Source organism: Dryobates pubescens, chromosome 26, assembly GCF_014839835.1.
Source record: "Dryobates pubescens isolate bDryPub1 chromosome 26, bDryPub1.pri, whole genome shotgun sequence".
NCBI lineage: Eukaryota > Metazoa > Chordata > Aves > Piciformes > Picidae > Dryobates > Dryobates pubescens.
The window spans coordinates 16,672,472-16,698,563 of record NC_071637.1 but is presented as its reverse complement, the minus strand read 5'-3'; the positions used below and the strand labels follow the sequence as shown (position 1 = coordinate 16,698,563).

The 26,092-nt window shown below is 60.5% G+C and overlaps 1 protein-coding gene across 1 annotated transcript; it reads left to right on the top strand.

The window, feature by feature from the left end:
- The first annotated feature begins 224 nt into the window (after window positions 1-224).
- On the top strand, window positions 225-21,488 carry HELZ2 (helicase with zinc finger 2). Its single transcript, XM_054173507.1, has 19 exons — window positions 225-1,231; window positions 1,316-1,499; window positions 1,852-1,959; window positions 2,820-3,343; window positions 3,944-4,576; window positions 5,944-6,727; window positions 7,700-7,775; window positions 9,423-12,942; window positions 13,821-13,906; window positions 14,517-14,645; window positions 14,890-15,057; window positions 15,323-15,464; window positions 15,986-16,102; window positions 16,608-16,800; window positions 17,673-17,807; window positions 18,483-18,701; window positions 19,245-19,401; window positions 20,339-20,506; window positions 21,361-21,488. Exons 1-19 carry the CDS (start codon window positions 231-233, stop codon window positions 21,486-21,488), a joined length of 8,472 nt encoding a protein of 2,823 aa, XP_054029482.1. The 5' UTR covers window positions 225-230.
- The last annotated feature ends 4,604 nt before the right edge of the window (window positions 21,489-26,092 follow it).

Below are 26,092 nucleotides of genomic sequence, written 5' to 3'. Positions count from 1 at the left end.
GAGGAGGTTCCTGGTTGCTTCCTGGAGAGCAGGGCCAGGTGGTGCCCGGGCAGGGAGCAGCTGATGCTTCCTGCTAAGTCACTTGCTCCTCCTTTCTTTGCCAGGCTCTGTCAGCTCGCTCCAACGGTCAGCATGGACATAGGGAGCTAGGGCACAGCAGCTCCATGGCACCTCCTTCCCCTGGCACCCCCTCGTAGGCGCTCCCTGCTCTGCCGAAGCCGCCACCAAAGATGCCAACGGCGAGCGGCCCGGTGGTGCCCCTGGGCAAGCTCCAGGAGTACCTGGAGCTGCTCTTGGTCTGCTCCAAGTGCAGCGTGAGAGAGAACGAGACCACCTACCAGCTGCAGGAGGTGGAACACAAGTGCATGTACGAGATCCTGCTGGCCCGCCGCCGCGGCCGGCGCGGCGCAGCCTGGAGGAAGGTCTCCAGGAGGCCGGGCTTCCCCAACCCTGCACGCTACACCGTCTGCAGGTCCTATGCGGTGGGGCTGGGCTGCAGCAAGCACAGGAACCAGTGCACCTTTGCCTGGAGCCCCGAGGAGGCCATGGTCTGGAACTTCGAGAGGGAGCAGCAGGTGGAGCGGCGCTGGCTGAAGGCGGCCGTGCTGGAGGCGCAGCTGGGAGGGGACCCTGCGGCCGGGCAGCGGCGCCTGGCCAGCGCGGCCGAGGAGATCGCCAGCGAGTTCGGGGGGCAGTTCCAGGAGGTCTGCAAGCCCTGCTTCTTCGGCTGCCCCCAGCGCATCTCCGGGGACGGCTCGGGGCGGCTGTGCGAGTGCCACCGGCGCTGGGAGCCGCTGCTGGTGCACGCCACCTCCAACGGCCGCGGCAAGAGGCAGTACACCGCCGTCCGGCCCTGCCCCGAGTTCAAGTCCACCTTCAGCTACTGCAGGCATGTCTCCACGGGCCGGCCCTGCAAGCTCGGCCCCCAGCGGTGCCAGGATGCCCACAGCGACGTGGAGATGGCCGTCTGGGAGGCCGAGAGGGAGCGAGGTCTGCTGCGCTCCCACCTGCTGCCGGCCGCCGAGAGCTGCAGCGGCGACGGCCAGGCGGCGGCGCCCCCTCAGGCGCTCTTCTACTGCCGGCTCTGCGTGGTCACCTTCAGCTCGCAGGAGAGCTTCGAGAACCACTGCTCCTCTGTGGAGCACAAGCAGCTGCTGGCTGCTGACACCTCTGTCCAGTGGGTCCATCGTGCACCGCCGCTGGGGCTGACCACCTTCTCCATGTGCAGCAGGTGAGGGGGCAGGGCAGGGGGCAGGGGCAGCTGGCAGCTGCCTGTGGCATGGGTGGCACCTGGGACGTCTCTCTCTCCCGGCAGGATGGAGGTGTGTGAAATGGGGAAGAGATGCACCAAGGCTCATTCCGCTGAGGAGCTGCAGGAGTGGATCCAGAGGGTGAAGGTGAAGGCCAAGAACAAGCAGCAAGCGCTGAAGGAAGGGCTCCTGTCCTACCAGGACAGGCTCCTCAACGAGTATCGGACCTGCTCCAACGAGGTCTTGATTGTGAGTAGTGGGTGGCAGGGTCCAGAGCAGCATGAGAAGCCTCTTGGCTAAGAGCTTCTGCGCAGAGCCCACCGCCCAGCTTGCTAAGGGGGGGGTTGCATCCCTCCCTTCCTTCACCTCTTTGGAGATGGCAACCAAAGAGCCTGCTGGGGCTACCTGGCCACGCTGCTCTGCCATGGGGTTGTGTGGGGATGCTGAGTGGGTGAGGAGTGGGTGTGAGAAGCTGCTGATGGTCCCCTCAGAGTGGGATGCAGAGTGAAAGACAAAGGATGAAGGTAGCCCTGTGGAGGGCTCTGCTGTGCATCCCTGGGGTGGTGCCTTCAGTCCCACTCCTCCCCTGCCTCCCCCACAGATGGCTGAGCACATCGAGGGGGTGAGGGTTGTGTGTGAGCAGGCCCTGAACGTGCAGCTGGAGGACAGGAAGAAAAGTTTCCAGTGGAGGTTCAAGGTTTACTCCAAGGTAAGCCCAGCTCTGCTCAGGGGGAGGCTGTGAGCCACTGCCAGCACCCAGTGCTGGGCACAGTCCTCATCCACAGGGGGGTTGGGTGGGGGTTTCTTAGTGGTCATTTCTGTAAGGGGCAGAGGGACAGGGATTTGGGCATGTCCAGGAGGATAGTGGCTGAGGGAGCTGGGGGTGTTCAGCCTGCAGGAAAGGAGGCTGAGGGGAGAGCTTCTGGCTCTCTGCAGCTCCCTGAAAAGGGCTTGAAGCCAGGTGGGGCTTGGGCTCTTCTTCCAATGAGCAAGGGACAGGACAAGAGGAAATGGCCTCAAGTTGCCCCAGGGGAGGTTTAGGTTGGACCTGAGGAACAATTTCTTCCCCTTGGGGGTTATCAAGGCCTGGAGGGCCTTGGAGGGGTTTCAAAGCTGTGTAGATGTGGTGCTGGGGGCCATGGTTTGGTGGTGCCCTGGCAGTGCTGGGGTAGGGGTTGGACTCCGTGGTCTCAAAGGTCTCTTCCAACCCAAACCATTCTGTGATTCTGCCAGGGAGGACATGGGTTGGGTGTGCAGCAGCAGCTCAGGCTCAGGTGGTGCCTTAGCTGGAGTGTGCATGAGGGGTGCAGCCACCCTGTCTCTTGTCTCCTCTAGTGTGGTGGGGCTGGGGTGGCCCCTGGCTGCTCTCAGCACCTCCCAGGCTGCTCAGGCACTGGGATGCACTGCCCAGGGGGGTGGTGGAGTCGCCATCACTGGAGGTCTTTGGGAGGAGCTTGGATGTGGCACTTGGTGGCAGCGTTCAGCTGGTGTGGTGGTGTCAGCTCCGGGGCTGGACCCCACGACCTCGGAGGTCTCACCGCCCGTCCCTCTCTCCTCCTCCCCTGGCAGATGCCCCTGCAGCACGTGGCCCTCCTCAGGCGGGAGCCTGGAGCCAATTTCTGCCTGGTGGGGCAGGGCCTCTCCCAGGGGCTCTCCTACCTGCGCGGGGAGCGCGTGGCCACCCTGCCCTGCTGCCCGCCGGCCGCGCTGCTGGAGGTGCGCGTGGAGTGCTGCGCCCTGGGCCTCTTCGAGCAGTGGCTGGCCCTGGACTTCGGCAGCCGCCCCGTGCTGGTCCAGAAGCTGAGGGTGAAGGTGGGCAGGCGAGAGGCCCCCCAGCACCTGCCGGGCAGCAGGGAGGACGCCCGGCCCGTCGACGTCGTGCGGTGGCACCGCGGCAACCGCATCATCGTGCCCAGCGTGCCCAGGACCAGCGAGGACGTGGAGCTGCTGGCCAAGTACAAGCCTCCTGCTCTTGCCCTGGACTACAGGCGCGAGGCTGGGCTGGTCCTGCCCATCACTCGCCTCAACTACCGCCAGAGGATGCACAGCTTCCTCTTCCGCGAGGAAGAGGCCGAGCAGGCTCTGGTTGCCAAGTGAGTGCCCGGCACGGCTCCGGGGGGTCCCTCCTGCCTGTGGACCGTGGGTCTGTTGCTAGCCCTCGGGGCTGTGCTGCTGCTGAGGTCTCTGTCCCTCCTGTGCTGGGCCCTTTGGTGCCTTCCCAGATGGATGGAGACGTGCCAAGAGAGGTGGCCTGGAGGGTGGTGATAGGAGGGGCAGGGCTGGGGCTTGTCCTGTGGCCAGGGATCAGCCAGAAGCACTGCTGCTGTCTCTGGGTGCTGCTGTCTCTGGGCGCTCAGGGGGCCAGCAAGCCCTCTATGGGTGACAATCCCCACTCTGCAGCAGGGGGGGTGGTTGCTGAGGAAGCAGGTGGACCAGTTCTCTGGCTCATCCAGGTTCTCTGTGGACATTCAGACTCTCTGTAGACATTCAGGTTCTCTCTCTGTGGTTGGTTCAGGTTCTTTCTCTGTGGTTGGTTTAGGCTCTCTGTGGTTCGTTCAGGTTCTCTGTGGACTTGATGCAGACTTGATGTGAGCAGCCTGCTCTGGCTGAGTGCAGGGGGCTTGGACAGGATGCCCTTGGAGGGTCCCTTCCAGCGAGATGCAGTCTGTGACTCTGTTTCCTCCTCCTTGCAGACTCAACCTGCGGGTCCGCATCTCGCTGACCCCCATGCTGCAGAACCTCTCCACGGGGATGAAGATTGCCCTGCCTGGGGAGCTCTTCGCTGAAGTGCCTACCCCCTACAACCTCTCGCCGGACACGGACGAGGGCTACCTGCTCACCAGGTCTGTGCCCACTGCCTTCCTGGCGCTTGACCCCCCCGTGGACGAGCGGGTGTACGAGGTTCACGTGGAGCACAAGGCCGCCACGGAGAAGACCATCTGGCTGCAGATCCCAGAGAGGTGCTGCTCGGATCTGAACTTGGAGGCAAACACTTCCCGCAAGGTGGAGATCCAGTTCCAGATCGACCAGCTGCTCTTCCGCCACTGGCACCAAGCCGTGGACCATCTGCTGGACGAGAAGCTGGTCCTGCCCGACGTTGCCAGCTGCACCATCCCCTGCCCCCTCGGCACCCCTGAGGCTGGGAACACCAAGCAGAAGCAAGCCATCTCCTTCATCACGGGCCGGCCGGCCAGCAGCAGGCAGGTCCCCCCTCTCCTCATCTATGGACCCTTCGGCACGGGGAAGACCTTCACCTTGGCCATGGCCACCTTGGAGATCCTCAGGCAGCGCAACACACGGGTGCTGATCTGCACTCACACCAACAGGTGAGCGGCAGGGGGGGAAGAGGCAACCAGAGCGCTGGGGCTTGAGTCCAAGCAAGCTGGGCCCCCCAGGGGCGGTGCTGGGCCAGCTCACTTCAGCTCCGCTGGCACCTGGGAAGGTTGGCCTGGGTGCTGGTTGTGGTCCCTTCCCACCTGGCATTCTGGCGCTCTGGTGTGGTGCTGGCCTGGTGGGACAAGCAGGAGCCAAGGTGTGCGAGGTGGAGCTGAGCTGCCCTGGTCTTGAGCATCTCACTGCACTTCAGTCACTTCCCTAAAGAAATTCTTTTTTGCTTCAAATGTCTTCAACTGCTGCAGCACTTCCTGCAAGGAAGGCGCCTGGCATGGGTGGGGGTCTTGGTGGAAGAGGCAGCATCCTCCTGCCCTGTGATAAGATGGAGATGGGGGTGGAGGACACAAGTAGCTCTTGCTAGCCTCCAGAAGCAGCAGAAAGCCATTGCCTGACCTTGCTGGGGCACTGCTGTGCTCTGCTGGCCCTTGGAGACTTTGGGGCTCCATGCCATGTGCCAACTCTTTGACTCTTCCAAGGAGAGCTTGAGGAAGAGGAAATGCAGATCTGCTCTGACTGCTGCTGGATCTGCCTCCAGAGAAAGCAGGTCAAGATGGTTAAAATTAGAGCAGTTACACTGCAAGGTGTCCACACAGCACCCTGCTGGCTGCCACTGCCCTGGGTCTGATGCATAATAGATGGATGGCTGCTAATCTTAGCCTGTGTCAGGCTGGCTGCTTCACTGAGCCTTCTGCATGTCTTGGATCACCCACCTGGGCTGGGGGTGATCAGAGGAGAGGTCTGTGTGAGCTGGCCCTTGAAGGCAGTGGGGACACAGAGTGGGATGGGAACATTTCTTGGAGTGGATCCAGAGGAGGCCACAGCAGTGCTGGGAGCCCTCTGCTGTGAGCCAGGCTGAGAGAGTTGGGGTTGTTCAGCCTAGAGAAGGCTCCAGGGAGACCTCCTGGTGGCCTTGCAGTGCTCAAAGAGGCTGAGCAGGAAGCTGGGGACAGACTTCTGAGCAGGACCTGTTGGGACAGGCCAAGGGGAGATGGTTTGAACTAGAGAGGGAGATTGAGGCTGGAGAGAAGGGAGAAATGTTTCGCACTGAGGATGGTGAGAGCCTGGCCCAGGCTGCCCAGAGAGCTGGGAGCTGCCCCATGCCTGGCACCACTGCAGCTCAGGTTGGTTGGGGCTGGGAGCAACCTGCTCTGGTTGGGGATGTCCCTGGGGGCTGCAGAGGGTTGGTCTGGATGAGCTTGAACTGTCCCTTCCCACCCAAACCACTCTGCGAACCTGTGGTGGTCACAACATTTGGGGACATCTCTTACAATTCCTTCCCTTTGTTCTGCTCCCCCTCCAGCGCCGCAGACATCTACATCCGGGAGTACTTCCACAGCTATGTGACCAAAGGGCATCCCTGGGCAGTGCCCCTGAGGATCATCTCCACCGACCGCCCTGTCAGCCTGACCGACTCCACCACGCAGCTCTACTGCTGCCTCTCCCCGGACCAGCGCACCTTCCGCCACCCCACCCGGGCCGAGATCGACAGGCACCACATCATCATCACCACCTCCACCTTGTCCAAGAACCTGAAGGTCCCCCCCGGCTACTTCAGCCACATCATGATCGACGAGGCGGCGCAGATGCTGGAGTGCGAGGCGCTGATTCCCCTCTCCTACGCCACCCTCCAGACCCGCGTGGTGCTGGCCGGGGACCACATGCAGATAACCCCCAAGCTGTTCTGCGTGGAGGATGGGCAGTCTGCTGACCACACCCTGCTGAACAGACTCTTCCAGTTCTACCAGAAGGAGAAGCACGAGGTGGCCACCAAGAGCAGGATCATCTTCAACGAGAATTACCGCTCCACCGCCGGCATCATCGAGTTCGTCTCCAAGCACTTCTACGTCGGCAAAGGCGACGCCATCCACGCCAGCGGGAGCATCCCGCCCCACCCCGAGATCTACCCACTCGTGTTCTGCCACGTGGCTGGGGTGGCAGAGAAGGACATCTCCATGATCTCCTGGCACAACGCCTCCGAGATCGTGCAAGTGGTTGAGAAAGTGAAGGAGATCTGCGAGCGCTGGCCGGACGAGTGGGGCGCCCGAGACCTGAAGAAGATCTGTGTGGTCTCCCATGGGAACCAGGTATGCAGGAGAGCCACGGGTGGCACACCGTGGGGAGCTCCTGCCCACACTCAGCACTCCCAGATAAGTGCTGGGCTCTGCTGGGGACTTGTCTGCTCCACAGGCAGGAGCAGGGAGGGGATTGTCCCCTGGGACTCAGCTCTGGGGAGGCCACACCTTGAGTGCTGGGTCCAGTTTTGGGCGGCTCAGGGCAAGAGAGATGTGGAGGTGCTGGAGCCAGGGCAGAGCAGGGCAAGGGAGCTGGGAAGGGCCTGGGGAATCAATCTGATGAGGAGCAACTGAAGGAGCTGGGGATGGTTAGAGTGAAACAGAGGAGGCTGAAGGGAGACCTCCTGGCTGTCTACAGCTACCTGAGAGGAGGCTGTGGAGAGGCTGCTGCTGGTCTCTGCTCACAGGTCATTAGTGACAGGACAAGAGGGAATGGCCTCAAGCTGTGACTGGGGAGGTTTAGACTGGACAGTAGGAAGCATTTTTTCAGGGCAGGAGTGGTCAGGCACTGGAACTGCTGCCCAGGGAGGTGGTGGAGTCACCAGCCCTGGAGGTGTTTTAAAGGTGGCTTGGATGTGGTGCTTGGGGCTATGGTTTAGGGCTGAACGCTGCAGAGCAGGGCTCTGGGTTGGACTTGGTGCTCCTGAGGGCTTTTCCAACCTGAATGTTGCTGTGATTCTGTAGGGCAGCTGGGTCCTTGCATGCCACCAGTGCTTTTTAGAGATGCTCTCTCTCCAGTTGGACAGCAGGTCATGTGCTGGTGGGAGCAGAGATGCCTCAGGGTGGGATGGATTAGCATCTTCTAGGCAGGTTAACTCTGGGGCAGACTGGGAGCGCTGGCTGAGGTCAGCCCAGGACATGTGGCTGCTGTTGAGTACCTTGGGGAAGCTGCAGCTGAGAAGGGTGGAGGGATCTTGGTGTTGGGTTGGGAGGTCGTTTCTGAGCTGAAACTCTGCTCTGTGGGGCCTGTTTCTTTCTTCCCAGGTTTCTGCAATGAGACAAGAGCTGAGGAAGAAGCACTTCCAAGATGTGGTGGTAGAAAACTACGAGAACCTGCCAGGTTTGTGTCTCGTGCAGCAGTTAAGCTGCGGCTGGCTGCTTTCCGAGGTCCCCTGTGCGAGGGAGGACTCCTCCGCTCCACGCTGGAGGACAGGAGGCTCCGCTGCAGCTACAAGCCCTGGGCAGTGAGCAGGGAGAGGAGCTGCTGGGCTGGTAGCAGAGGTCTGTCTTGGTGTCTTCAGGTTGTCCTTCTTGCTTAAGTGCAAAACAGCCTCTCGCCTCGTGGCAAAACACCTCAGTGGCTTCCCTGCCCTTCCCCGTGGCAGTTGCATGCTGCAGCCACCCCAGCCCACGTGCCGGAGAAGGGAGTGCCTGGAAATCCTTTGGCTGGTTTCCATCTCCTCCTCCTCGGTGATTCTTTGGTTCCTTCTTTTCCTGGGTGACTCAGATTTCTCAGGAAATTGGGTCTGCACCCCGCTGTCAGCTCCTCCCAGCAACACCAGCGCTGCTTTGTGGGAGGGGGAAGGCTCTGTGAGTGCCACCTCAGGGACCTGAGCGTGTGGGAATCATGTGAAGCCCCAGGGAGCAGCAGGGAAGAGAAGGGAATTGAGACCAGGATGGCTTGAGGGTACCAGCCCCAGCCAGGAAAGCATCCAAGAGCTCGCTGAAGGAGGAGGCCAGCTTGCCTCAGGGCGCTGTTGAGGCTCCATCCCTGGGCACATTCAAGATCAGACTTGATCATGAAGGGCAGCCTGATCTAGTTGGGGATGTCCCTGCTGACTGCAGGGGGGTTGGGACACGGTGACCTCTGAGGGTCTCTTCCAAGCCAGTGTAATCTGTGAGGCTGCTGCTCTGGGTGGCAAGAGAGGGACAGGGCTGGTCTTGTCCTCAGGGATTTGGGTTGTGACTCATCCATGGGCTTATTAGTGTTATTATTTCTCCATGGTGCAGGTGAGCCTCCTCGTGGTGAGAGCAGCTGACCCTTGGGGGCTGTGTCTCATCTCCATACCCTTTCTTTGCAGCTTCTTAGAATCACAGAACCATTCAAGCTGGGAAAGCCCTCAAAGATCATCAAGTCCAACCATTAACCCAGCACCACCATGGCCATTAAACCATGTCCCAGAGTGCCATGGCCACAGGGATGGTGACTCCACCACCTCCCTGGACAGCCTGTTCCAATCCCTGGCCACTCTTGCAGGAAAGAAATTGTTCCTCACATCCAAACTAAACCTTCTCAGTGGTGCCCAGGGACAGGACAAGGAGCAATGGGCACAGAGTGGAAGCCAGGAGGTTCCATGAGGAGAAAGTTGTTTGGTGTGAGGGAGCAGAGCCCTGGAGCAGGCTGCCCAGAGAGGTTGTGGAGTCTCCTGGTGTGGAGAGCTTCCAACCCCCCCCTGGGCATTGTGCTCCTGGGCAAGCTGCTGTGGCTGCCCTGCTTGAGCAGGGGGGTCAGAGGTCCCCCATCCCCCTCCAGAGGTCCCTTCCAACCCCCACCAGGCCAGGATTCAGGGATTCCCTGGTCTTCAAGAGCTGCTTTATTCCCATCACATGACTCCCATGAGTCAGAAACATGAGGCCACCCCGGCCCTCGGCCACCTAACACACAGGAGCTGGGCTGGCTGCTGGGCTGGCTGCTGGGCAGCTGCCACACAGGCTCCTGCCCGCTGGCTTCCCACGAGTGACCTCTGCCTTGTCCCATCCTGCGCAGGGCGAGAGTTCCGAGTCATCATCCTCAGCACGGTGCACACCCGCAGGAGCCTGCGCCTCTCAGCCTCCCACCACCTGGAGTTCTTCAACGAAGCCAGGGTGCTCAACACCATCATGACCCGGGCCCAGTCGCTGGTGGTGGCGGTGGGGGACGCCGTGGCCCTGTGCTCCCACGGGCAGTGCAGCAAGGTGTGGAAGCGTTACATCCAGCAGTGCATCGAGCAGGGCAGCGTCTCCCCGCAGAGCCTCACCATGGCCCAGATCAAACAGGCTGCCTGCGACACGGAGAGCTGGAGCAGGAGCAGCCCGGAGCGGCGTGAGCGGGACAGCGACAGCGACTCCTCCGGCTCTGAGGCCGAGAGCACCAACCCCGAGGATCCCATCCTGCAGGAGCTCCTAGATGAGAGCAAGAACATGCTGGTGACGGTGTCCGAAGAAGGGCTGCTGAACGTCAAGCCTGAGGCTTCCAACCTGTGGCAGGGCAGGAAGGAGTACGTCAGCTTCCCCCTGCAGACGATGCAGCAGTACCTGCACATGCACCCCAGAATGTACAAGAGGTGCGAGCTGATCAAGGAAGCGTTCGACAGAGCTTCCGCCTTCACCCTCGACTCCCCCGCCATGACCATCCAGATCAAGGGCAGAGTGAACTGCGGCACGGCCTTCACGGGGGACGAGGTGCTGGTGGAGCTCCTGCAGGGCGGCTCGGCCGACGGCGGCCACCACCCTCAGGGCAAGGTGGTTGGCGTCTTCAGGCGCGCCGAGATCGAGCAGACCTTCGTCTGCAGGATGGACGAGTTCGACCCCCGGGTGATGATCCCCATCGACCCCACCGTCACCAAGATCTTCGTCCCGGGGCTGAAGGGGAAGCCCAACGTCATCCCCGTCCGCAGGCTGGTCAACGGCCAGTACAGTGTGGTCAGCTGCGAGAAGGTCAGGCAGGACAGGAGGAGGAGCCAGCTCTTCTGCGTCCAGGTCATCTCCTGGCGGGAAGGCTTCTACTTCCCTTTGGGGGTGGTAACGGAGGTCCTGCAGGTGGCCTTGACTTTGGAGAGAGGCTTGAGGAACCTCAACCTGCGCTACAATTTGGAGAGGGAATACCCAGCCGCTGTCCTCGAGGAGGCGAGCAGCTACACCTCCAGCGGTAAAATCAACCTGGCCGAGGAGCACCTGAAGGACTGCCGCAGCTACTGGACCTTCACCGTTGACCCTGAAGGCGCCAGAGACTTGGATGACGCCATCAGCGTCCGGGACCTTGGGCGCCGCTACGAGATCGGGATCCACATCGCCAACGTCGCCGGCGTCGTCCCCAAAGGCAGCGCCTTGGACCAGGAAGCCAGGAGGCGTGGGGCCACCTACTATGCTCCCAACCAGGAGCCCGTCTGCATGTTCCCCCCGCACATCAGCCAGGACGCCTGCAGCCTCCTGCCCGCCAAGGACCGCCGCGTGGTCTCCCTGTTCGTCACCGTGGAGAAGGGCACCGACGAGATGTTAAAGGAGGTCTTCAACATCTCCGTGATCCGCTCGGACCGGCAGCTGTCCTACGAGGAGGCAGAGCTCTGCATTAGGGACCGCTACAGGGGGGCCGCAGGGCCCCTCTGCTTCGACACCCTGGAGGACTGCGTGGCTGTGGCCTACCACTTCTCCAGGGTGCACCGGAAGTGCCGGCTGCAGGACGACTGCTTCTACGAGCGGCTGGACGAGGAGAGCTGCCCGGGAGACAGGGGAGCCCACCAGATGATCGAGGAGTTAATGATCATGTTCAACAGCTTCGTGGCCGAGTTCCTCACCAACAAGGAGGACACCAGAAGCGTCACTCCTCTGCGGTGCCAGTGCGAGCCCAGCCCTCAGCAGATCTCTCACATGAGGAACAAGTGCAGCCACGTCCTCCCTTGGTCCATCCACCTCTCGCACCACCTGGGGCAGGCGCCTCCCAGCCCAGCCTCCTCTCAGAACATGGAGTTCTCTCTGCTGCCCTCCGTCTGGGAGCACTTGCAGGCGGCCGCTAAAGACCGCGACTTCAACAAGATGCTAGACCTGGTGGTCACCGATGACATCCACCCCAAGCTGGCCCCCGTGGCCCTGGAGTTCAGGAGGCTGCTGAGCCACTCCTATTTCAGCCGCTCCAACTCCAGCGTCCAGTCCAAAGCCGGCCACTACTCCCTGCACGTCGACTCCTACACGTGGGCTTCCTCCCCCATCCGCCGCTACCTGGACGTGGTGGTGCAGCGGCACCTGCACGCCATGCTGCGCAGGCAGCCCGTCGGCTACTCGCCGGACGACGTCGAGCTCCTCTGCTACGACTTCAACAGGAAGAACTCCCTGGCCACCCAGTTCGAGAAGATGGCTCGCTACCTGCAGATGGCCACCCAGCTGAAGAGGCAAGTGCTGCAGAAGGTGGCCTTCGTGGTGGACGTCAAAGGCGTCAAGAACTACTTCAAGGCTTTGTTTCCGCTGAACAAAGAGACCCTTCCCGACCCCCAGAAGATTAACTACAGGTCCCTTCAGCTGATAGAGCAGCCCCTGTTCATCGAGGAGCAGAACAGCATCAGGCTGATGTGGAGGAGGAGGATGTACTCTGCGGAGACCCTGAAGGACCACATGCTGCAGGACAGACCCCTCCTCGACCGCAGCCTCACCCTCGTCACTGCCCAGACCTGGCAGGAGGTGCTGGCGGCCATCAGGAAGGAGGACTTTGAGACCGCTGCCAGCCTCCTGGAGGAGGAGCAGGAGGTGTACCCGCGGCACACGGGCAGGGTGAGGAAGAGCGAATGCCAGCACTACGTGGAGCTGAGCCTGGAGCTGAGCGCTGGGGACACGCTGCAGCTCCAGCTCACCGCCGACGTTCACCGCGGCTTCCTGGAGCCCTCGGTGCAGCTCTGGTGCCTGGTGCCCGGCTTCGACATCTGCCTGCAGCACACGGACAAGCCCATCGAGTGCTTCTCGGCCTATGCCACCCTGCCCTCCAAGGACAGGTACAAGGACACCCTGGATTACTCCAAGGTGTGGATGCCCATGAGCTCCATGGAGTCTGCGCTGTGCGCCGTGGCCGAAAACGAGTCCATAATCCTCCACGACGTCCAGATCATCTGGGCGCAGCAGAGGACGAGCAAAGGGCAGCTGCAGGGGAAATTCAGCCTCAGCAAGCTGTGCTTGGAGGAGTGCTCCATTGAGGTGGACTTCAACAACTGCTACTTGTGCATTCGCTTGGGTGGGCTGAAGCTTGGGAGCCTTCAAAGCGAGGAGGAAAGCCTCAGCCAGGGTCTGCGGAACCTGACTTTGCTTAACAAGGGCAGGTCGGAGAGAAAGCTGGTGGTTGATCCAGACACCTACACCTGGGTGGCTCATGGGGTCACTGAAGAGTTTGGTGACAATGACAAGTCAGCCCAGGACAGAGACAGGATCACTCAGAAGACGGTGAACTTTTACATCCACCACATGTCCATGGAGAGCATCCCCATGGAAATCTTGAAGAGCTCTGCCAGCTTCACAGTGGAGCTCATCCCAAAGACGCTGCCAGATGTGTAAGTGTGCTCTGGCCCCTGCAGAACACCAGCGTTCTGCCGCTCCCCGAAGGGCTTTGCTTGCTGGCTCCTCTGAGCTGGCTCTGGCTGGTGGGCTGCTGATGTTTGGTGGGGGGTGGAAGCCTTTCTCAGCCCTGTTCTCCTGACAGCCTCTTGCTCTTCTGCTTGATCCTGAGAGCGGGGAGAGAGGGGAAGGTGCTGTGCTGGGCTGGGCTTTCCCGAGCATCTGTCTCTGATGCTGCTGGATCGCTGCCATATGTCTCCTAACAGGCAGCCTGAAGCTCTGGCCCAGGGCTTGCTCAGCAGCCCTTCTCCCTCATTTCCCAATCACTCCCCTTTGGTGCTGCTCTGAAGCAAGATCTGCTCCTGCCAAAGCGGAGCTGCTGTCTGGTGTGCCCCTCGTTGTGCACAGCATGGGCTGCCCACCGCTGCTGGAGCTTTTTCAGGGTGGAATTGTGCTTCCTTTTGTGCTGTGGATTTTAGGAAGGAATTGGAAGGTAATCCTAGAGAATGGGGTGGGCTGCAATCACACAGCATGGGGCCAGAGCTTGTGCTCCTTGCTTTCACCATCCATGCAGGCTCAGCTCTTCAGACAGCTGAGAAATAGCCCCAGATGCCAGGGAGCAGAATAAGTCCTTTTGGTTGAGGTTCTTACAGAGTCATGGAATTGTTAGGAGTTGGATCATCAACCTAAGACCTCCATGGCCGTAAGCCTTGTCCCCAGGTGCCGTGGCCACAGGTTTCTTTCTTCATGGGAAGGTTTAATCCAACATCAAAGCAGGGAGCAGGAATGCAGAGGGCAGCTGGGCAGAGCTCTGCCAGCATTTCTGCTGTTCTCTGCCACATTCCTTTCGTTCCTCTTTCCCCTTCTCTGTCAGGCGCAAGGAAAAGGCAATCAGGAAGCTGGAGTTTGCTTCTGAGCTTGCTAAGAGCATTGCCCTTGGCCATGAACCTCCTATGAAAGGTAGGTGCAGATGTTCACCTTTCTTCCCTTGTGCCTCCTTGCTTCTGGCCAGCAAGGTGCCCTGAGAGCTTCCTTGCCGTAGCAGTTATGCTGCCAACCAAGGAGGTTCCCCTGCCAAGGGGAAGAGAGGAGCTGCTGGCCTGGCACAGGGAAGGTGGGAACCATAAAATGGTTTGGTTTGGAAGGGACCTTAATGATCTCCCAGTTCCAACCCCTCTGCCATGGGCAGGGACACCTCCCACCAGCCCAAGCTGCTCATCCAGCCTGGCCTTGAACACCTCCAGGGAGGAGGCAGCCACAACCTCCCTGGGCGACCTGTGCTGCTGTCCCCCCACCCTCACTGTCAAGAATTTCTTCCTAATGCCCAGCCTGAATCTGCCCTCACAATATGGGATGCCCCCCTGGAAAGTGGCCTGGCTCATGTCTCGATCCCCAGGACTCACAGGCGAGGCTCCAGGGTAGAACATCCCAGGACAAAGATCACTTTGAGGTGGCCTTTTAAATGGGCCATGGCTGCTTGGTACCTGCTGCATGCTCCCATTGAATCTCTTGCCTGCTGCCTTCAGGAGCCTCCTGTGAGCTTTGTTGTCTTGCCTCCTTGCCATAACAGTGACCACGTCCAGCATCCTGCTGCAGAGCTCCTTTGACATCTCTGGCAGAACCACTCTCAACAGGAGTCAGACCGAGGCTGTTCGGCTTGCTCTGAGAAGACCTTTCACACTCATCCAAGGCCCACCAGGTGAGGCTGGGGAGGTGCCACGGGTCCATGCCCTCCATCAGCTTGCAGCTCATCTGTTGCTTTCCATGGAAGCCTTGGTGAGACAGGAGAGGGCAGCATGGGTTGGCATCAGCTGCACTGCTCAAGGCAGAGCCCTCGGCTCTTGGTTTTCCTTCCATGCTGATCCTCTGGGCGCTGATCTGGAGCACAGGGCTGGGGGTGGTTAAAGTGTTCTCAGCAATGTCCTTGGTTGTTTTTTTTCTAGGCACAGGGAAAACTGTGGTTGGAACTCACATTGTCTACTGGTTCCATGAGCTGAATGCGGATGGTGTTGGGGAGCAAAAGCCACCAACCTCTGAAGGCAGAAAGGTCATGGGGGGAAAGTACATCCTGTACTGTGGCCCCTCCAACAAGTCCGTGGATGTCGTCGCCGGTAACTATCAGGGTTAAGCCCCCAGCAGTGGCTGTGCTGCTGGGAAGGAGAAGGTGTGGCTGTGAGCAGAAGGGGCAGAGAGTGGGGCTGGGCCTTACAGAAGACCTCTCAGTGGTGGGTGAGGAGCAGAGAAGGTGGGGATGGTGTTGAGGGGTGGGCAGCAGAGGCGAGTGCGTGGCAGGCACCGAGCGGTGCCCAGCCCAGAGGCTTTCTCACCTCCTGTGGGGCCTGCTGCTGTCTGAGCAGAGCTGTCCTCCTTCCCCAGAGATGCTGCTGAAGATAAAGGGACTGAAACCACTGAGGGTCTACGGGGAGGCCATTGAGGCCATGGAGTTCCCATACCCAGGCAGCAACCGGCACCTCTACCGCAAAACCCTGCGCGATGCCAAACCCAAGAAGGAGCTCAGGTAGGACCTGGTGGCCCCTCAGGCTCTGCGGGGGCTGGGCAGCGATGCCTTCTGCACCCATGAAGCTAACCAAGGCAGAGCAAGTGTGGTTTCTACCTCAACATGAGGAGGAACTTCTTCACTGTGAGGGTCACAGAGCACTGGAGCAGACTCCCCAGAGAGGTTGTGGAGTCTCCTTCTCTGGGGACTTTCAAGCCCCGTCTGGTTGTGTTCCTGTGTGACCTGTGCTGGACTCTCTGGTCCTGCTCTGGCAGGGGGGTTGGACTCAATGGTCTCCAGAGGTCCCTTCCAACCCCTGACATCCTGTGAGCTGTGATCTGGATACATGATCACAGGAGGCTGGGGGTTGGAAGGGACCTCTGGAGCTCATCGACTCCAATCTATCAATTCTGGCTGTGCCTTCTTCAGCTGGAGGGTGAGGGGGTTTCTCCACACAGGCAGGCGTGGTCTGCCTCCGTGGGAGAAGGGATCCCTTGGGCTTATGCTGGGGGCAGGTGGTTAGGCACTGACTCTTTCTTCAGTCAAATCATCCTGCACCATCGCATCCGGCGGCCGCCCAACCCCTACTGGCACCAGATCTGCTACTTTGACGACCGGGTGAGGAGCGGGGAGGAGATAGGAGAGGAAGAGACAAAGCAGTGAGTAGAAAGAGACCCTGGTGAGACACTTTGGGCCACCTCTGAAGTGCTGCCTGCGTGAGGACAGTGCAGCAGCAATCCTCCCCCCGGGAGCAGAGCTTTGGGCTCCACGTGGTAGGACTCAGCTGCCACAAGCCCACAGCTGAGGGAAGGGCAGAGAGGTTGTCCTGGCTCATGCCAGCCACGGGACCGGGGGAGAACACGGAGAGGGAGTGAGCTGTGTGCTTGGAAGGCTGGTGAAGGGTGGTGAGCGAGGCCCTGCCTGGCTTCTGCTCTGCTGCTGTCGTCCATCTGCACCCAAAGTCCCCTGGGACACCTGCACCCTCCACCCCGAGCCCCTCTCCTGAGCTCAGGCCAAAGTGCAGCTCCCACTGTGTCCCTTTGCTGGGGACACTCATCCTGGGGAGGGAGGTGGAGCCAGGATCACCTCTGCCTGGCTGTGGCGTGAGGAGCCTGGAGGTGCTTCCCTCCTCCATCACCTGCCTTCTCCTGCATCCACCACCAGGTACAAAACCATGCTGACAGAAGCTCGTGCCTACGAGCTGGCTCACCACAATGTCATCCTCTGCACCTGCTCTGCTGCTTCTGCCCCCTCCCTGGAGAAGCTCAACGTCAAGCAGGTCATCATTGATGAGTGTGCCATGGCCACAGAGCCTGAGACCCTCATCCCCTTGGTCAGCCACAGCTATGCTGAGAAGGTGAGGCCCTTCTGAAGGTGGCTCTCTGCAATGGCTTCTCTCTCTGCATGTCCCCCACCCCTCAGGCATGCTGATTGCCAGGGTCTGCCAGCTTTCAAGGGTTGTTCTTTGGAGTGTCTGTGGTGGTCAGTCAATGGTTCTGCCTTCAGGGAGTCCTTTCCTCTAAGGTTTGACTCGAATTGGAAGCTGGAGGTGCAGAGAGGTGCATGCAGGACATGAGGGTTCTCACCAGATGCAGGACCTGGGCATGATCTGCCCATGTCACCTCAGCAGAGTTGTAGGACCTGCTGTGGGCCTGAGAGCCGTGGTGCAGAGCTGCTGTATCTGCTCACTTCTGCTCAGCTCTCTGGCTTCAGGCAGCTGCACCCAGATGGTCTTCTCTAAAGCTGCTCTTGGCTTTCTGCAAGAGAAGGGTGGTTGTGGGGCTGGGGCTCTGGTGCTTCTTGCCAGGGTGGGAGTCCCTGCCACCAAAACATGAAGTGCTGAAGTGAGAGGAAGCATAGAGCAGACCTCAGCAGACTTACTCCCTGCTGTCTTTCTCCTCTCAGCTGGGAACAAGGCCCCACGTTGTCTGGGCCAAGATGCACAGAATGGGTTGGGTTGGAAGGGACTGTGGAGATCCTCCAGTTCCAACCCCCCTGCTATGGGCAGGGACACCTTCCTCTAGACCAGGTTGCTCAAGGCCTCATCCAGCCTGGCCTTGAACACCTCCATAGGTCTTTACATAAAGCCCAACGCTGGCCTTGGCTGAGGTCGTTGTAACCATGATGTAAATGAGGAGCAACAAATGCCTGTGGGTAGGTAGCCTTGGAAAGAGCTGATGGCCACCAGTGCCACCACCCTCAGAGCCAAGGTGCAACTATTTGTTGCAGGTTGTTTTGCTTGGGGATCACAAACAGCTGCAGCCTGTGGTCAACAATGAGTTCTGCAAGAGCCTTGGCATGGAGACCTCTCTCTTTGAGCGCTACCACAGCCAGGCCTGGATGCTGGACACGCAGTACCGCATGGTGAGACCTTCCTCAGCTGGGCTGGCCTCTGTCCTCTCCTTCTGGGGGACAGGGCTGCTCCCAGGGCTTGCCTCAAGCCCCCAGGAAACACATTACCCCCCCGTGGTGCTTTCCCTTCCCAGAGCAAAGAGCAAGGGACTGGCCCAGTGCCACCTCCAGCCCAGTGGCAGAAAGGTGCTGCAGGGTGGGAAGTGCAGAGGTTCATGGACTGGGTTGGGTTGGAAAGGACCTTCAAAGCTCATTGAATTCCAACCCCCTGCCATGGGCAGGGACACCTCCCACCAGCACAGGTTGCTCAAGGTCTCATCCAGCCTGGCCTTGAGCACCTCCAGGGAGGGGACAGCCACAGCCTCCCTGGGCAACCTGTGCCAGAGTCACCCCAGCCTCACTGGAAAGAATTCTTCCTCCTCTCCAGTCTCAGCCTTCCCCCTTCCAGCTCAAAGCCATTGTCCCTTGTCCTGTCACTCCCAGCCCTTGTCCAAAGTCCCTCCCCAGCTCTCCTGGAGCCCTGCAGGTACTGGAAGCTGCTCTCCCTGGAGCCTTCTCTTCTCCAGGCTGAACAGCCCCAACTCTCCCAGCCTGTCCTCGTGGGGGAGGTTCTCCAGCCCTCTGAGCATCCAATCTTCCAGTTCCTGGCTGGTTGTTGACCTCAGTTTCTCTCCTTTCCTCTGCCAGCACAAGAACATTTGTGAGTTCCCATCCCAGCAGTTTTATGAAGGGAAGCTGAAAACCTGGTCCCAGCTGCATCGCAGACCCAGCATCTTCTGCCACAGAACTAACCACTGCTGCCCTGTCATCTTCGGGCACGTGGAGGGCAGGGAGCAGAGCCTCATCATTTCTACTGAAGAAGGGAATGAGAACTCCAAAGCTAACCTGGAAGAAGTGCAGGAGGCGGTGAGGAGGCTCCCTGGGAGCTGCTGGAGCTGCAGGAGGGGAGGGGATGGTGTGCAGGGTGCTTGGGATCATGGAGGGATGATGAGCAGTGAGGTGGCACAAACCCAGCAGGTCCCACCTGGGCATGGGGAGAAACTTTGCTGTGGGCATGCAGAGCCCTGGAGCAGGCTGCCCAGAGAGGCTGTGGAGTCTCCTTCTCTGCAGAGCTTCCAACCCCCGCTGGGCACTGTGCTCCTGGGCAAGCTGCTGTGGGTGCCCTGCTGGAGCAGGGGAGTTGGGCAGGATGATCCCCAGAGGTCCCTTCCAACCCCAGCCTGCTGGGATTCAGGGATACAGGCTAAAGATCAGTGGGGTGCAGTATCTGCCCGGTGTCCTCTCGGGCCTGGAGCACACCGGGGAGCCGCTGGCCGGAGGCAGCTGTAGGAACAGCACGGCCCAGAGCAGGGGGAAGCAGCACAGCCAGGCTCCCTCTCTGCCCCGAGGACTGGGTGCTGGACGGGTGGCTCCCTCGCTGCCGTGTGAGCAGCGCCGCGGTCTCCGCAGGTGCGGCTGGCGAAGCAGCTGACGCTAGATGGCGGCATCGAGCCGGAGAAGGTCGCCATCCTCAGCCCCTACAACGCCCAGGTGGCAGAGATCAACAAGCGCCTGCAGAGGGAGGGCATCTCTGGAGTCACCGTCTGCACCATCATGAAGAGTCAAGGTGAGGCCGCCAGGGCAGCCTGCGTTCTGCTCTCCCCAGCGCTGGGGCGGCTTGTGATGGGGACAGCCCTGGAGGAAGTCCTTCAGCAGGGGCATTTTGGCCACGGAGGAGGCATCCCTGGGGGGCTGGGCATTGTGATAAAGCCTTTGGTCAACCTCTGGAGTGCCCAGGCAGGGTGAGACCGCTCGAGACAGGCAGGTCAGGGGTGTCTGGAGGGGGTGGTAAGGGCTTGCCGACCTCTGGAGTGCCCAGGCAGGGTGAGACCGCTCGAGACAGGCAGGTCAGGGGTGTCTGGAGGGGGTGGTAAGGGCTTGCTGACCTCTGGAGTGCCCAGGCAGGGTGAGACCGCTCGAGACAGGCAGGTCAGGGGTGTCTGGAGGGGGTGGTAAGGGCTTGCCGACCTCTGGAGTGCCCAGGCAGAGTGAGGCTGCTCAAGACAGGCAGGTCAGGGGTGTCTGGAGGGGGTGGTAAGGGCTTGCCGACCTCTGGAGTGCCCAGGCAGAGTGAGGCTGCTCAAGACAGGCAGGTCAGGGGTGTCTGGAGGGGGTGGTAAGGGCTTGCTGACCTCTGGAGTGCCCAGGCAGAGTGAGGCTGCTCAAGACAGGCAGGTCAGGGGTGTCTGGAGGGGGTGGTAAGGGCTTGCCGACCTCTGGAGTGCCCAGGCAGAGTGAGGCTGCTCAAGACAGGCAGGTCAGGGGTGTCTGGAGGGGGTGGTAAGGGCTTGCTGACCTCTGGAGTGCCCAGGCAGAGTGAGGCTGCTCAAGACAGGCAGGTCAGGGGTGTCTGGGGGGTGTCTGGGGGGTGTCTCCAAAGCTGGAGAAGCCCGAAGGGTGGCTGCGTGGCTGAGGGTCTTGCTGCAGAGCACTGGATGCCCTGTGAGGGTGGAGGGGTGGCCAGGAGCTTCCCCCTGCAGAGCAGTGCCGGCTCTGCCTTGCAGGCAGCGAGTGGCGGTACGTGATCCTGTCCACCGTGCGCTCCTGCCCCTGCGACGAGATCGACAGCACGCCCACCAAGAGCTGGCAGAAGACCTACCTGGGCTTTGTCACCAACCCAAACCAGGTCAATGTGGCCATCACACGAGCTCAGGAAGGACTCTGCATCATAGGTGAGCCGCCTAGGGGTGTGCCCAGGCCCGGAGGGGAGCAGGCTCAAGGGGCGCAGATCCAAAGTGGTGCAGCCCGTGGGCTGGCTGCATCCTCCTGTCCTCTGCTGCTGCAGCCTGTGCAAAGCAGAGGTCCTGCATGGCTCATCTGGCGTGGCAGGGGAAGGCTCTAGAGCCACAGCTCTTCTGAGCAACAGCTGAGGGAAGTGTGGGGTAGTTTAGTCTGGAGAAGAGAAGGCTGAGGGGAGACCTCATTGCTCTCTGCAGCTCCCCGAAAGGAGGCTGCAGTGAGGTCTCGCCCTAGGATGAGGTGATAGAGTGAGAGGAAAGGGCCTGAAGTTGTGCCATTCAGGTTGGAGATCAGGAAACATTTCTTTGCTGCAAGAATGGTCAGGGACTGGCACAGGCTGCCCAGGGAGGTGGTGGAGTCCCCCTCCTGGAGGGGTTCTACAAACCTGTGGCCATGGCACCTTAGGACGTGCTTCAATGGCCACGGTGTTCTTAGACTGATGGTTGGTCTGGGTGCTCTTAGAGGTCCTTCCAACCCAAGCAACTCTGAGTTCTTCTCAGCCTCTGGTTCAGACCACATTGTTTCTGTCACTTTGCTGGAGCTGTCTCCTAACAGCCCCTGGCTGCTCCCTGGCCTGCTGATGCCACCAGCGTGGGCTGTGAGGGGTAGGGAAGCTGCTGCAGCTGTGACAGCGCTGAAGGGGGAGCTGGCATTTCACAGAGCTCTGACAGACAAGGCCCCTAGGAGCTGCCCAACACCTTTGGGCTTAGAAATGTGAGGCAAAAGTGTCTGTGGAGGCATCTTCCAAACCTCTTCTGACCACTGCCCCCCACCCCTGTGCCCACAGGGAACAGATACCTGCTGCAGTGCAACGGCCTGTGGAAGAGACTCCTGCAGCACTACCAGCAGCACAACTGCTGCACAGCAGCCCAGAGGATTCTTGTCAGGACTCCAGCCTTGGCTGCACCTCCATGAGCTCATCCCTCTCTGCCTGAACCTGTGCCTTGGGAAGGAGGCAATCCTCCCACGAGTGAATGACCTGTGGAGCCACATGCAAGGGGGGAGCTGGGATCCTCCCCTGCGTGGGGGGAGCTGCGAGCCTGCTGTGGCATCCTGGGGGGCAGGCTGGTTGAGCAGAGCAACCTTGGCCAGGAGCTGTCAGCTCTAGCAAACCAAAACAGCATTGGGCATGGATGGGGGTGGGGGGGTGGGGGGGTGATGCTGGGTGTTTAATGGTGAGATGCTCAGCAGAGCCCCAGCCTGCCTGCAGAGCAGCTGCTCCTTGGGGGACCAAAGCTCAGCCACCAAGGCTGGGGAGCCACCCAGAAGGGAGCCAGGCAGCAAGATGCCATTCACCATGGAGGACCAAAGCTGCTGGGTACCAGCCCTCCTCTGAATGCCAAGGCCAGGGGCTGCTGGGTGCCACCCCAAGGCCAGGGGCTGCTGGGTGCCACCCCAAGGCCAGGGGCTGCTGGGTGCCAGCCCTCCTCTGAATGCCAAGGCCAGGGGCTGCTGGGTGCCACCCCAAGGCCAGGGGCTGCTGGGTGCCAGCCCTCCTCTGAATGCCAAGGCCAGGGGATTTTTACTGTGGGGGTTTTTTAAAGGCTTCTCGTTTCTCCCAGCAGAAGAACAAGGCTTGGGGTCGGTTTGGGTGGCTGTTCTTTATGTGAAAGCACAAGAGACCCCCAGGTGCCTCTCTTTTGTCTGGCCACAGCTCTGCTCTCTGAGCCAAGGCCATGCTGGGGCTGTGAACAGATCTATTGCTTCTCTCTCCAGAGGAGGTTGTCCTTCCCAGTGTGAAGTTCACGGCAGGCCAGGCCAGCTGCTGCCAGGAGAAGCTGGCATTTGTAGGCAGGTTTGAACCCTGGTTGGTTCTGGTTGAATTCTCCTCTCCCAGACCCCCACCCCCACCCCTCCCCCTTGGTTTTTGGTTTTAGTCTTTTAAAGCTGCTTTTAATTTATTGACTTCTAACTCTGGAGCATTTGTGTCCCAGCCTCAGGGGCTGAGGGTGGCAGAGAGGTGGTGAAGAGAAGCTGCAGAATCTCCTGCAACCTTCTCTGCAGGCTTTTGAAACTCCCCTGGGCACTGTGCCCCTGGGCAAGCTGCTGTGGGTGCTCCTGCTCTGGCAGGGGGCTTGGCTTGGACTGGGTGGTCTCCAGAGGTCCCTTCCAAGCCCCCCCGTGCTGGGGGGCTGGGATATGTCTGTGTCATGGAGTTGGAACCTGCAGCAGCCGTGCTGTGGGAGCTGTGCCGGTGCAGAGGGCTGCTTTGGCCCAGGCACATCTGGCTCACACAGCTGTGGGGTGGTGCTCTGCTGAGTCATGGAGCTGCCTTTTGATGCTCTCCACCAGGGGCTGGAGACTTCTCCCTCTGTTCTGAATGTATGAAGTGCCTGCTGCAGCTCTCCCCCCGGCCACAGGCCTGGCTGTCCCTCGGTGTTCCTGTGGGATGGAGCCAAGGTGCTCTCAAGGTGGTTTTGCACCCCTGCAGGGACTCAACCCTTCCCTGCCAGAAGTGAGAGGTCCCCATGACTTGACAGGGCCATGGCAGCGATGGGTTTGGTCCTGTGGCTGCCACTGAAAGTGCAGCAGGGCTCTTGCCAGTGGGGAGGATGTGCAATAAGAAAGCCTTGGGTCTGGGGAAGTCCTTCCCCAACGCTGTGTCTCTTCTGGTGACTCTGGGTTAGACTTGACTCAAGCCTCTGGAGGAGTTGGGTTGTTCTCTGCTTTCTTTGGAGCTACCTTCCTGCTCTCCTGCATTGGGTGGGTCGAATCTGTAGGCTAGAGACCACCCAGGCTGGCTCTTGTCTTAGGCTGGTGATTCCCTGGGGGACACGAGCCCCTAGGCAGTGCCTCCTGCCGGTTCTGAAGGTGATGCTGGAAGCTGGTGGGATGCCAAGCTCCTTGTTCCCATCTGAAGTCATCCCATGTGGGATCCTAAAGGGTCCTGCACCAGCCTGATTTCACACACTGGAGGTTTTGAAGGCCAGGCTGGATGTGGCTCTGAGCAGCCTGGTCTAGTGTGAGGTGTCCCTGGCAGGGGGGGTTGGAACTGGAGGTCCCTTCCAACCCTGACAGTTCTGTGATCCTACTGCCAAAACAGCTTGGCTGGGGACCCTTTTGAGGGCTGCTGAGATGCAGTCACCCATCTCCAAGATGATGTGGAGAGGGCAAAAGGTGCTGCAGTGCTCCAGCATGGCACTCAGTGCCATGACTTGGTTGGTCAGGTGGTGCTGGGGGAGAGGTTGGACTCCAGGAGCTCAAAGGCCTTTTCCAGCCTGGTTAGTTCTGTGTCCTGTGCCAGCATCGTTCTGCCACAGCCACCTTGGTCCCCTCAGAGCCAGTGGGTCTCAGTTCTGTGCTCTCCTGTAAGTGAAGAGCCTTCTCCCTCTTGGCTGGGATGGGCAGCTTTGGCTTTCTGGGGGTTTCATGACCTGGGGCACAAATGAGCAGCCTCAGCCCAAGTGCAGTGGCTCAGCCCAGTGCTCCTGGGCAGGCTTTGGCCATGTGCTTGCACAGACCAAGAGAAAGACCTCACAAAGCATCTCAGTAGGGGGGGGGGGGGGAACCAACTTGACAGCCCCTGCTTGGGGGGGGGCTGAAGCCCAGTCTGAAAGGCTTTGCTTGGTCTCCTCTGTGCTGCAGGACAAGAGATGCTGGGGTGGGGTTGGGGTTTTCCTTTTACCCCTCTTAAGATGCATTTTGTAACTGGTGGTTGGAAAATGCTGCCCCAGAGCCCCCCTGGGCTCTGAGCAGGTACCTGCAGAGCTGGATGTGGAGGGACAGCAGGCAGGGACAGCAGGCAGGGCAATCAGTTCAATGTGTTCTGGGCTGCTAGCAAGAGCTGAGTGTTGCCTCCTTGTCTGTGTGCTCGTGGATAGAGAGGGCCCTGGGATGGGAGCAGCCCAAGGCAGCCTGGTTTCATTTGCAGAGAGAGCTGTGAAAGGCCTTTGGGGAGCAGTTTGACCTTCAAGCACAGGTCCTTCAAGTGCTGCTTTTGAAAAGCCCCAGGCCCGTGGTGGCTGCAGGGGGAGCCCCTGGCAGCGTGCTGCAAGGACCTCTGTCCCACCACAGGCTGACAGGCAGCAGGATCAGCGCTGCAGGGCACACACGGGCTCCATCCCAGAGGACAGCCTCAGCTTCCCCAGAGCCTGAGCCCAGGCTGGGCAGCAGGGGCCTGGGCAGGCAGCAGCCTGGGCTGAGCCCGGCGGCGGCTGAGCCCCGCGGCTGCGGAGCCCGGCGGCTGCGGAGCCCGGCGGCGGCGGAGCCCGGCGGCGGCGGAGCCCCGCGGCTGCGGAGCCCGGCGGCTGCGGAGCCCGGCGGCGGCGGAGCCCCGCGGCTGCGGAGCCCGGCGGCTGCGGAGCCCGGCGGCGGCGGAGCCCCGCGGCTGCGGAGCCCGGCGGCTGCGGAGCCCGGCGGCGGCGGAGCCCCGCGGCTGCGGAGCCCGGCGGCGGCGGAGCCCGGCGGCGGCGGAGCCCCGCGGCGGCGGAGCCCGGCGGCGGCGGAGCCCCGCGGCTGCGGAGCCCGGCGGCTGCGGAGCCCCGTGGCTGCGGAGCCCGGCGGCGGCGCCGGAACTCCAGCGGAGCCAGGAGGAGCGGAGCCCTGCGCCTGGCTTCCAAGGAGCAGCTCCTGGGCTGGTTTGGAGGCTTTGGGCAGGCCGGTGGAGGACAATCAGCTCGCTGCAATAAATTGCTTGGTCTTTGTCCACTGCTGGGGAGAGGCCAGCAGGGGTGAGGGAGGGGCCTGGAGCCCCAGCAGCTTTTTACCTTTTCTATCTCTGTTGACTTGCAGCAAAAAAAACAAACCCCAAGCCCAAGCCCCAAACCTCAGCTGAAGTTTTGGATACAAATCTTTCTACCTGCTTCTACCCTTTCTTAGGAATGAACCTCAACAGTCCTTTTATTTTTCTCTTCTCAAGCTCTGTTTAAGCCATAATGGTTAAAAGATAAACGCAGAGAGAGCTGGAGAGAGCTACAAATGCAAAGAGAAGCTCGGTTTATTTAAAGAATAAACTTTATTACCAAAAGCTCTGCTCCTGTGGTGCCTGAATTAGCCTCTGGGCTGGGGGGCAGCTGTGTCCCCACCCAGGACACACCCTGACACACCCAGCCCCCCCCTCCCTCCTTCCTTCCCCCCCCCCCCTTTTCCCCTGGCAAATGGTTAAATGAGCACTGAGTGCAGAATGCGGCACAGGAAGGTTCTGCATTCATCTCTCCTCCCTGGAGGTGCTCAGGGCCAGGCTGGATGAGGCCTTGAGCAGCCTGGGCTGGTGAGAGCTGTCCCTGCCCATGGCAGGGGGGTGGAACTGGCGGAGCTTGAAGGTCTCTTCCAGCCCAGCCCCCTCTGTGAGGTTGGGGGGATGACCTTTCCCTCTCTGCTGCTGGGGTGAGGAAGGTGGGTGAGAGATCTGAGGAGTTCAGGATTCAGTTCAGGGGTGTTGGAGACAGAGGGGGAAAGAAGTTGGGGTAAAAAGAGCTAAAACTGTCATTGCAAGAAGCTGGCACTGAGCATCTCAGGTCAGCCCTGCCCTGGCTGATCCCCAGCAGCAGGGGCAGGGAGGGGATTCTGCTCCTGCCCTG